This window comes from Papio anubis, chromosome 5, assembly GCF_008728515.1.
Source record: "Papio anubis isolate 15944 chromosome 5, Panubis1.0, whole genome shotgun sequence".
NCBI lineage: Eukaryota > Metazoa > Chordata > Mammalia > Primates > Cercopithecidae > Papio > Papio anubis.
Window position 1 is genome coordinate 33,223,925 of NC_044980.1, and position 11,924 is coordinate 33,235,848.

General features: G+C 41.4%; 1 protein-coding gene across 2 annotated transcripts in view; it reads right to left on the bottom strand.

The window, feature by feature from the left end:
• The window catches only part of SLC45A2 (solute carrier family 45 member 2), a 39,944-nt gene extending 32,467 nt beyond the window's left edge, over positions 1 to 7,477 (bottom strand). For both annotated transcript variants that reach the window (XM_003899558.4, XM_021939272.2), the window contains exons 1-2: positions 6,767 to 7,477; positions 4,805 to 4,981 (exon numbers count right to left, since the gene is read on the bottom strand). In XM_003899558.4, the coding sequence (XP_003899607.1) occupies positions 4,805 to 4,981; positions 6,767 to 7,151 (562 nt within the window). In that variant the 5' untranslated portion in view covers positions 7,152 to 7,477. The remainder of the gene's footprint in view (positions 1 to 4,804; positions 4,982 to 6,766) is intronic.
• Between the last annotated feature and the right edge of the window lie 4,447 nt (positions 7,478 to 11,924).

Genomic DNA, 11,924 nt, shown 5'->3' on the forward strand with positions numbered 1-11,924 from the left:
AAAACCTAGTTCAGGCCATGATGGGAAGGGAGGTATTGGACGTATCCTGTTATAACCCCTCCCTTTGGAGTTTAGACACAACTAACCAGCATTAACATTAAAACAGAGATCATAAGACTGCCATACAAAACAGACTCTTTGTAGCAATAGGATGCCAAATTCCAACCTGACTCTGGTATACCATCACATGACAGATAACAAACCCTAAAGAAAATTAATGTGTTTTACCCAAAATATATTTATTTGATATATTTTTGAATGCCCCTGTAAAGCCATCTTTTGTGGAGGAAATTTTTTTCCTGTAGAGAACTTCTTTCCCTTAATAGTTTGGTTTTTTTTTTTTTTTTTTTTTTTTTTTTAGAGAGCCTGACACCTTCTAAGACTCAAAAAGAGACATTTACCATCTCTTCTCTCTGAAACTTGCTATCTGGAGACTTCATCTACATAACAAGAACCTTGGTTTCCACAATCCTCCTTAACTCAAGCATTTCTTTCTGTTGACTTCAACTCTTTAGGCAAAGCTTAACTCTTTGAATCAATTGCCAATTGAAAAAGTTTTGACTCTACCTATAACCTGTGAGCCCCTCCCCTCAAGATGCCCCACCTTTCTGGGCTGAACCAATGTATTCCTTACGTTTATTGATTTATATTTTTGCCTGTAACTTCTAGCTCCCTAAAATATATAAAACCAAACTATAACTCTACCAGCTTGGGCAACTGTTCTGAGGACCTCTTGAGGTTGTGTTCCAAGCCATAGTCATTCATATTTGGCTCAGAATAAACTTCTTCAAATATTTTAATTTTTTTCCATCAACAGTACTAAAGCTCAGATGAGATGTAGTAAGAGCCTGAATGAAGGTAACATTAAAATTATTGATGTTTGCTGGCACCATACTGTATACTAATATCAACAGAAAATCTCAAATGTTTATTGTCTTAAACTCATAAAAATACTGTTGATGAAAACAGTCAAACTCTGTAAAATATTTGAAGAGATATATTCTGAGCCAAATATGAAGACCATGGCCTGTGATGCAGCTCTAGGAGATCCTGAAACATGTGCCTAAGGCAGTAGGGCTACAGATTGCTTGGTTTTATACATTTTATGGAGACATCAGACATCAATCAGCACATATAAGATGTACATTGGTTTGGTCTGGAAAGATAGGACAAATCAAAGTGGGGACTCCCAGGTCATAGGAAGATTCAAAGATTTCCTTATTGGCAATTGGTTGACAGAATTTATCTATAGACTTGGAAGCAATAGAAGAGAGTGTCTAGGTTAAAATAAGGGGTTGTGGAAACCAAGGTTCTTATTATACGGATGAAGACTCCATGTCACAGGCTTCAGAGAGAATAGATTGTAAATGTTTCTCATCAGACTTTACTTTCTCAAAGGTTTCTCGTCAGACATTAACTTTAGTTAATTCTATCCTAAATCAGGAAAATAACTGGAAAGGGAAGAGTGAGGAGTACAGAAGGTAGATTTTCCCCACAAGAGACAGCTTTTCAGGGCCATTTCAAAATATATCAAAGAAATGTACTTTGGGGTGTGGGGAAAAGAAAGAGAGATCAGCCTGTTACTGTGTCTATATAGAAAGAAGTAGACATAAGAGACTCCATTTTGTTCTGTATTTGAGATGCTGTTAATCTGTGACCCTACCCCCAACCTTGTCCTTGCAAGAGACATGTGCTGTGGTGACTCAAGGTTTAAAGGATTTTGGGCTGTGCAGGGTGTGCTTTGTTAAACAAGTGCCTGGAGGCAGCTTGCTGGTTGCGCAATGTTGCTCTTTATGCACTAAAAAGGTTTATGGAGATGTTTACATATGCATATCAAGGCACAGCACTTTTCCTTAAACTTATTCATGTCAAAGAGAACTTTATTCATGTGTTACTGCTGACTTTCTCCCTATAATGATCCTATTATCCTGCCACTTCCTTTTCTTTAAGATGGTAAAGATAATTATCAGTAAATACTAAGGGAACTCAGAGACCAGTGCCGGCGTGGGTCCTCTGTATGCTGAGCGCCAGTCCCCTGGGCCCACTTTCTCTTTCTCTATACTTTGTCTCTGTGTCTCATTTCTTTTCTCAAGTCTCTCGTTCCACCTAATGAGAAACGCCCACAGGTGTGGAGGGGCAGGCCGCCCCTTCATTGGGGTAAAATACTTCTATTTCTTTCAGGGCCCACTTTGTTGTCATGTTGATACCTAATTGCTACAAACAGTCCATTTTGTCAGTTTTAAAGTTTCTGCTTTAATGTTAATGCTGATCAACTGTGCTTGAACTCCAAAGGGACAGAGGTATAATGAGGCATGTCCAACCAGCCTTTCCCATCATGGCCTAAACTAGTATTTCAGATTTACTTTAGGATGCCCTTGGCCGAGAGGAAGGATCTTTCAGTTAGCTGGGGGTTAGAATTTTAATTCTGGTTTACAATACTATCATGTATTGGCCTTGGAAAAGTTTCCCTAACACAGAGTTTTGTTTTCTAATATCAAGGCAACAAAGCATAGGTCTTTTAGCCACATCTAATACAGTTGTAATCTGGGAAGTGGTGGCCACATTGTCCAATGTCCTATAGATCAATAAACTCAATATCCAGTTCAGAAGCCAGAAAGGCTCCTGTGACTTTGTAATTAATTTCAACAAATTATAATAAAACAGAAGGCATTGGCAGATTCAGGTTAGGGAAATGAAGTTGGAATTTATTCTGAGATATTCTGGCTATGGACCATGGGCAAGTGACTTAATCACTGAACCTCCTCCCCTACTCCAATTGGTGGACTTTGGGTAAATATTTAACAACTGGCTCTCCAAGAAAAAAAAAGCCATGATTTATAGCTTTGCCAATTTCTAGAGTTTTAATACTCCCATCACGGCCAGTTTCAAGCCAGCAATGTGATGTCAACAAGTTCACTGAATTCCTAAAATTTAACAACTGATTCTCAACAAGCCAGCATGAGCCAGCTCTAGCACACCACTGCTTCCAAGGATCAGCTTCCACATCTGAAAAATGGGAATCACACCACCTCCACATGGCCATTGTCAGGACTGAGATAATGTAAGTGAAAATATCTAATACAGGGTTGTTAGCATACATGGGGTATTTGAGAAATGTTTGTTTAGTATTTACTGAGCACCTACTATGTAGCAGACACTTCCAGAACTGAAGATTCATCAGAGAACAAAACAAGAGGTCTGCTCAGCTAGAATTGATGTTCTAAATGGGAGAGACAACCAGAAAGAAAAAAGAGAAGGAGAGAGAGAGACAGATGATAGAGAAAAAAATAGCCAGTCAGTTAGTCTGGCAGTGATAAGCACTAGAAAGAAAAATCAAACCCCATAAGGATGAGGAGAAAAAGGAGTGGTATGGTAGGTAGGGTATGTCAGGTATGGTAGCCAAGAAAGACCTCACTGGTGAGAGACATCTGATGAGAAATCCAAGTGGAATAAAGGCATGACTATGGGATTATATGGGGAAGGGTGTCCCAGGCAGGGCAAGAGCTCATGCCAAACCCTGGGGCAGGTATGATGGGCTGGGCCAACTCCAGAGACAGAAGGAGGCCAGTGGAGTGGGAGAACCTGAGTGAGAAGATACAGGTGGAAAGTGCAATGGGAAAGGAAGAAAAGAGCAAAGGTGAGGCGGGGGAAGTCTCAAGCCCTAGACATGTCTTAGGTGCCTTTAAGCATCTGGAGACATAGTGGGCAGGGGCCAGTGACAGACAGGGCTGCACTCCTGTCCCTCTGCCTTCCCTACACAGAGGAGGATCTACCAACTGTGCTCCAATGGCCTCACTCCTTCATGTTTTCAACTACTCAAATGTTTGCTCAAATGACAAATATTGACTCCAATGGCTTCCACGGGCAGGCAGCAGTCTTAGCTCTAGAGACAGAAACTGTGAGCAAAACTTGAGCTCTTGCTTTTCATGGACCTACCTGGCCATGGAAGAAGACAGAATACATCAAAACATAAATAAATGCATTGGCTGGGCTACGAAGACAATCAAACAAGGTGGGCTGACAGAGTCCCCCTCTTAGATATAAAAATCATCTTGGACCAGGATCCTCCTGTCACCTTATATTTCAATGCCTAGTTCTAGCACAGTACTAACTGGTGCTCTGAGTAGCATTGCTCTAAACAATTGACAAACAGTAACCAAAGTAGGCTGGCAACAGCCCCAAGAGATCAAGAGAGCCCCCATTTTCCTCCTGGCATGAACTTTTTCAAACCACAAGGTTGAGGAAATGCCAACCCTTTATATAACTAAGAAATCTCTAAGACATGGAGCTTTTTGTTTGCTTGGTTTGTTTCTCTTTTTGTTTTTTAAAATGTGGTTCTTAGGACACCTGCCACAAAATCATCGGGGATCTTTATTAAATAAAATACAAATGTCTGGGCCCTGCATCAGACCCACTGAATCAGAATAACTGGAGAAGGACCCCAGGCAACTGTATTTTCAATGACCTCCTAAGGAATGTGGATGCTACATTGCTGATGCTTGAGATCCACTGCTCTAATGCAAATGCGCAATCCACAAGGCTTCTTTTCATTTCAGTTGTAATTGTCTCCACAAAGCATTCTTAAGAAAGCTCTTCTGTAAACTTCCTTTGCAGAAACTGCAGCACCAGTCACAAGCTGACTTTCAGAGAAATGCACGGGGAGACAGGGCCCGCGTGACGGGAGCAGCCCATCAACTGACCCATTCATTCGAAAAACTCCACGTGTAGAGACACTGGATGGCTTTAGTGGAAGCACCTCATTGTCTGGGGAGCTGAAGGAGAGACTTTCTGGAATATTCCCTACCTGTGAAGAGGGCATGGTAGTGGAGACCCTTCTCCTTGTCCTGATGGGAGCAGACATCAAATAAGTAGGCTTTGATGGGCCCATCAATGAAGTCAGCAGCAAAGTCAAAGAGAACCACACCTATCATGGTGACACTTACGGCCCAAACCAGCTTCCTCCTTGGGTTAGCAATCAAAGCTAAAAGAAAAATAAACATTGGTCTCCTAAATCCTGTTTTAGAATCATCCGTGTTTTGTAATTTCCACCTAAACTTCTTGCCATGAAATCATCTTCCTTGCTTTTATTTTGCTTTCTTTCCCAAATAAAAATACCTTTTTTTTTTTTTTCAGGTTTTAAAAATTATGCAACGAAAGTCCATAAAACACAAATCTATGGAGACAGAAAGTAAATTAGTACTTGCCTAGGGCTGGTGCATAGGAGAAAAGCTGACGTGACTGTTGATGGTAATGGGTTTCTTTTTGGGGTGATGAAAATATTTAGAATTAGAGAGTGGTGATGGTTGCACAACCTTGTGAATATACTAAAAGGCACTGCATTGTACACTTTTAATTAGTGAAATTTCTGGTGTATAAAATATCTCTTTAAATAAAAAAGTATGCATGCTTATCGCAAACAATTCCGATTATATAAAAAAAGCTGAGGGAGATGCTTCCAATCCCAGCCCCACTGAAGGTTAGGCTTTGAGGCCTCCTTTTACTCACTTCTGCACATGCAGACACAGGTGTACAATGGTAGTTGAATGCAGTGCTTCTCAAAGTTTGGCATGTTGAACTATCACTTGTACGTCTTGTTAAAATACAGATTGCTGGCCCCATTCCCAAGACTCTGATTCAATTCGTGGGCCTGAAGTGGGCCTGAGAAACTGCATGTCTAACAGCCCCTGCTGATGCTGAGGGGCAGGTCAGCGGCCACATCTTTGAACAGCGCTGACGCAGTAACCAACTTTCTTCATATAATTTCAGCTCCTTACAATTTTTAATAGCTGGACTTTCATTCTATGGATACCCTGTAATTCATTTACCCAGTCTCCTATAAAAGATACATTGTTGTTTCTCTTGTTTCAGGTTGTTTTTTAAACTTAAGAATAGCATAGATTATCTACACGTTTTAAAAATTACAGTATAAAATTAAATGAACAATAAGCCTATCCGCCGCTTCTCACCTCCAGTCCTTTCGTAATCCTCCTTACAGTCAACAGCGCTTGCCAGCGTTTTGTTCATTCTCCCAGAAATAGCCTACATTTGTACATTTACGCTTTCTTTGAAGTATGTACAAATGATAATTGATTATCCTGCCTCATAATCATCTATTCTGCTGGCTTGAGAGTTAATGTGTGCTATTTTTAGCGATCCTTTTTGCAATGCAACTTTATTGTACTACCGTCAACTACTGATTAATTGGTAGCTGATTAATGGCTAGCAAACATGCCTACCCTCAGGTTTGATTTTGTCAGGAATTCGCAATGCCAGAAAGGTCCTCTTGAGCTGATGGGCTTATGCCCTCTGCCTATTAAAATGCTCTACATAAAACTATGAACAGAATTAACTCATTTGGATACACAGGTGATTTATTGTAAATATTTATGGAGCTATTTGGCAGCTGGTCAATTTGATAAGAGTATTAAATAGAGCATAATGGGCTGAAAAAGTAACTCAATTGAAAAATATGTAAAAATATTCAATTTGATAAAATAGATACAGATTTGATAAAATAGATACAAATTTAATCCTATTTTTAAATCTTCACCACAATGAAAGATATTTATTTAGATATTTCTAGAAGTAAAGGCTCCCCAACCACAGAATCTGGGCCAAATTTGTCAAAGGGGAAGTTCATTGTAACCTAGGAGAGATCGATTGTGACAAATTTCTAGGAAAGGTCAAACAAATTAATATTCTCCTCCTGCAGAGGCACACACTAGGACACATATCTCTGCCTGCCCACCTTGTGCAGCCGACTTACCTGCTACAACAGTGTCCCCATTGAGGTACAGAGCCATGCCCACGAGCATCATGACTCCCAGGGTGAGGATGTAGGGTCTCCGGCGGCCCCACCTGGACCGGCAGTGGTCGCTGGCCGATCCGACCACGGGCTGCAGCAGGAATCCCAGGATGGGGCTGAGGAACCACACAATGCTGTACAGACTATTGGGCAGACCCACGCTGAGCAGGACTGGGGTCACATACGCTGCCTCCACCGCGTAGCAGAACTCTCGTCCGAACATGGCCATGCTGTGCATAATGAGTCTGCTGGTGGGTCTTTTAGGTGGCTCCACAGAGTCAAAGGGGCCACCATCTGCCAGGGATTTATAGATGTGGCCACCAGCCTGCCCACTGTTGCCACCCATGGCCACTGGGAGAGGAACCTTCCTGCGAGCCCACTACCTCCTGTGTGGTGCTAGGGTCTATGCTTCAAACTGGGTTTGCGGAGCCTGGCCGAGCAACCAACAGAGATGGTCAGGCTGGGGGAGGGGCTCAAATTCTTTCCTGCCTCTAAGATCACAAGTTATGATGAGAGGGAGGGGGTGGTGCTGGAAAGCATGACAGAGATTAGCAGCTGTGAATGAGCCCTCTGGCTCCTTAAGACGTTGGAATGTTTTTCTAAAGGGATCCTCCTTTGTACTGTTCCCTCTCTTTCTTTCTCTCTCTCTCTCTCTCACACACACATACACAATTACACGCGATCACACACGGCTTCTCTCCCTCTCACATTATTGCGTCCACCTGCGGGATTATCTCGGTGTTGTGCATAATCCCACAAACCACCGGTTTCTCCACACACATTATTGCGCGGTCACACACGCGGCTTCATGCTTTCAGGCAGCTATTACGGCGTTAACACGTAGCGCCTCTCACGCACGTATTACGCCAGTCCGCACACATGGCTTCTCTTACACACATGCTATTACACATGATCACACACATGGCCTCCTCTCCACACACATGCTATTACACATGATCCACACACATGGCCTCTCACACACCGGTTATTACACATGATCACACTCATGGCTTCTCTTACACATGCTATTGATCCATGTTATTCCTTCCTTCTTGATCCATTTCCATTCCATTCCTTCCTTCCATGTCCTTCCATTCCTTCCACTGACCTCCATTCCGTCCTGGCTTCCTCCACATGCTATTACGATCCACGGCCACATGCTTGCCACATGATCCGCGTGGCTTCTCCTGATTACGCCGGTCGGCACGGCTCCTCTCACATGTCCACTGTTCCACCATCCTTCCTTGATCCATTCCATGATCAGACCCTTCTATCCTTCTTCCACCCCATGCTTCCTCATGCCCTATTACATGATCAAACCTGCTTCTCTCTCTCACACCCGTGTTATTACACATCACACAAGGCTTCTCACACACACTTTTTTTACATGATCACAAACATGGTTTCTCTCACGAACACACAATTACACATCACACATGGCTTCTCTCACAGACATGTTATTTTACGTGATTACACATGGCTTCTCTCACACACGTTATTACACATGATCACACACATGGCTTCTCTCACACACACACGCTATTACACATGATCACACACATGGCTGTGAGGTAATAAAGCCTTATTACATAGAGGTTATGTCAAAATGTAAATAAATTGATATCTTTTTATAAACTTCTTTTTATAAATACAGACATTCTATTTTTTCCTGACTACAAGTTTTCTACACACATAGCTCAGGAGTGAAATAACTAGATTTAAAATGGTGGTAGGTCACACCCTTCTTCAAATCATTAGCTGTCAGATCGACCTGATATTTCTCCTCATTGTACTTAATACATTCTACAATAAGATAATTCTGAGTTTATTCCATATCCTGTGTTTGTCTTTGATTTCCTCAAGAGCAGAGAACAGGTCTGTTTTGTTCATTATGTCATCCTCAGGAAGTATCATGATACCTGGCACCTAGTAGATCCTCAATAAATATTTTCTAAAGGAATTACTGAGTGAATAAAACATACACACTACATTTTGTGCTGCCTGTCTGCTCAGATCTATTTCCTTTGGTGCTCTTTATCTTATGGGGCTATATCTCCAGGGTTCCCTTGTTTTCTGGCTTCTAGGTAGATTTGGCTAATAGGAGGCACTGGTAGGAAGACTAGGGGAGAGAGAGCAGGAAAGAAACCAGGATATTTCCCTAGATTTCTTTCTTCTCCCTGAGGTATTACTGGCAGTGTCTGTCTCTCCAAGGTGGGTGCAGCAACTTTGGCTTCTGGGTCCAGGTAACACCAGCTTTCCCATCACCCCTGCATTCATAGGAGTGGTCCTGGCTTCCTAGTTTTGTTCATATCAGGGTTGCCTCGCTATCTCCTGGGCTTCTCTGCTCTTTAATCACCAGTGGAATTCTTTATATTAAATTTCCTCTGTTTTAAAGACTTCAAGTGGGTTATATTTTCCTTGCTGGACCCTGAGTTCAAATGAAAAGTCTGAGTTGTAGGGAAAGCCATCTTTTTATTATTTATTTATTTATTTATTTAGAGACAGGGTCTTGTTCTGTTGCCTGGGCTAGAGTGCAGTGGCGCAATCCTAATTCACTGTGGCCTCAAACTCCTGGGCTCAAGTGATCCTCCTGCCCCACCCTTAAGTAGCTAGGACTACGGGCACACAGCTCCATACCTGGATAATTTTTTTATTTTTATTTTGTAGAAATGGAGGTCCAGCTATATTCCCCAGGCTGGTCTTGAACTCTTGGCCTCAAGTGATCCTCAATGCCTGGGCTGGAAAACATAACCTTATGGGAAAGTTCCTAAAAATGGTTGACGAACAAGATTGAAGGCCAGAATATGAAAGCTTAAACTCTGATTCTGCCTCTTCCTAGTTACATATTCCTGAGCAAATAATTTCAACTGGTATTTCTAAAACTGTGCCAAGGCACCCAGGGCATTAGAGTGACCTCACAAGAGTATCTCAGAATATTTAAAAATTTGAACACATAAACACAATGAAACTCAACATCTGTCAGACATCACACGAACTATTAATGAGGTAGTTCATGCCTTCAACATAAGATTGCACTATAATCCTTCTGATAATTTCATATTTTTGTGAGACTGGGTTTCCCAGTCAGTCTGATAGAAAAGCAAGTACTATATGGACATTAACATGGAGCAGAAAGTGAGGGCAGCAGTGTCCAATCTCATTCTGGGTGAGAAGTTGCACACTGTCCAATAGGTGCATACATCTCCTTAGTAAGTAGTTGTGATTAACAATGAAACAGAAATGAAAAATATATTTTCTTTTATGTGTATTATGTTTTTAAACAGCTAATAAGTTGGTAGGACATAAATATTTAATTTGTTGGGACCTAATTATTTATAAATTGAATGGTTAGATATTTAATTTGGCCTAAGCCACCGTGAAAAAATTACTGAGGCGCTAAGAGAAACATGAACTAAGAAACCCTTCTGAGTCTCTGGTTTTTCTCATCTGTAAAATGAAGAAACCTGCCCCACCTTCCCCCTACAATTGATTGCTGACAACAGTTGACATACTGCGCATAATGGACCTTATTGATGGCCTACGCAACATCCATTCTCTACTCCCTCTACTCTGATGGCACCTGGATTAGATGGTGGAATCTTCCCCTTCATCACATGCCTTTAGGAAGTTGAATCCAGGGAAGCTCCGGGAGCAGGCCGGTTTTATGTAAAGACATAAAACTAGGTGTTCATTGTTAGCTTATCTTCTTTTTCAAAGATTGGTATAAGAAAGGCTTGCAACTTAACTCAGTCCAAGGAGACACAAGACGACTCGCTGGGGGCTCCCGAGATCTTTATTTCTGGATATTGCTGTGTGTGGGTATAAGATCCAGAACTTGCTACCAGCCTGAGGAGAAATCAAACACATGGAGAACGGAAAGCTGACAGCCCAGAGAACCGCAGGGAAACAGGCCCGAGTGACTGGACACAGGCAACCCTAAAACTGACCGTCCCTCTGGACTCTAGGTAGTGAGCCAACACATTTCCTCATTATTTTGGATATTGTTTTTTGCAGTTGAAGGCATTCTGATTCAATATAGGTGAAACTATTTTGCAAATTACATAGTGTGATGCAATTGTTGCTAAAGTTCGAATGTGCTTAGAGGGAGATCATGAACACCAAGACTAAAGGCCTGGATGCAGCCTATCACCCTGTTTCATGTGACTTTTATTTATCACCATACAGTTTGTGGCATTTCACCATTTCCTACACTGTAGAATCAAGAATGTAAATAAATGTATATCAATATCTTCAAGAATGTATCACTCTTCTTTCACTAGAATTTGCCACCTTCAATTGCCTGCTTCTCTTCCACTCTCCTTAAAACTTCCTATTTTCTCCTTACCTGTCCCCTTTACTTATTTGTAAATCTACAGCTTGTCAAAAGTTAACTGGAAAATAGAGGTGTAACATTTTTTTGCACAGGGTCTTAGACTCTTCAGAAAAAGGAAAGTATGGGTCACTAACAAAAGCCACTAACCTTGCTTTTATATATTCACCCTTTAAAAGTTCACAACGTACAAAAACCAATTTTTCATTTGAACATTTTGTGTAAAGTCAACTCATTACAGAAATCAATGCTCTAAGCTAGCCTGTTTATTTACAGATTTTTTGCCAACTTGCTTTTATCCTTTCCCTCACTGGTCGATTGAACAGCTATTTTTTTGAACACCTATTATAAACGTAACCGAGGTAAAAAGATTTGGTTCATATCCATTAGGATAGTGCTACTCAAAGTGCAGTCGTTGAACCAGAATCATAATTACCTGGAAGCTTGGTGGAAATGCACATTCACGGTGCTTACCCTAGACCCATTGCTGTAGAATCTCTGGAAAGGGGCTCAGGAATCTCTTTTAACAGTATCTCCAAGTCATTATTTTGCCTGCTAGAGCCATTAATCTGGGAACATATGGCCTAGTGAATAATTTTGTAAACTATAGTAAAGGCAATTACTATCCTTGCAGATGTGTATGAAGTGAGATGGAAACATAGAAAGGGCCTTAACAATACAAGCTAACACTGAGCACCTAGGATGTTTAGGCACTTCACAGGCATTGTCTTAGACATCACAGTGATACAGTGAGATTTGAACCCAAGGCCCTTCTGACTCCGCAACTCA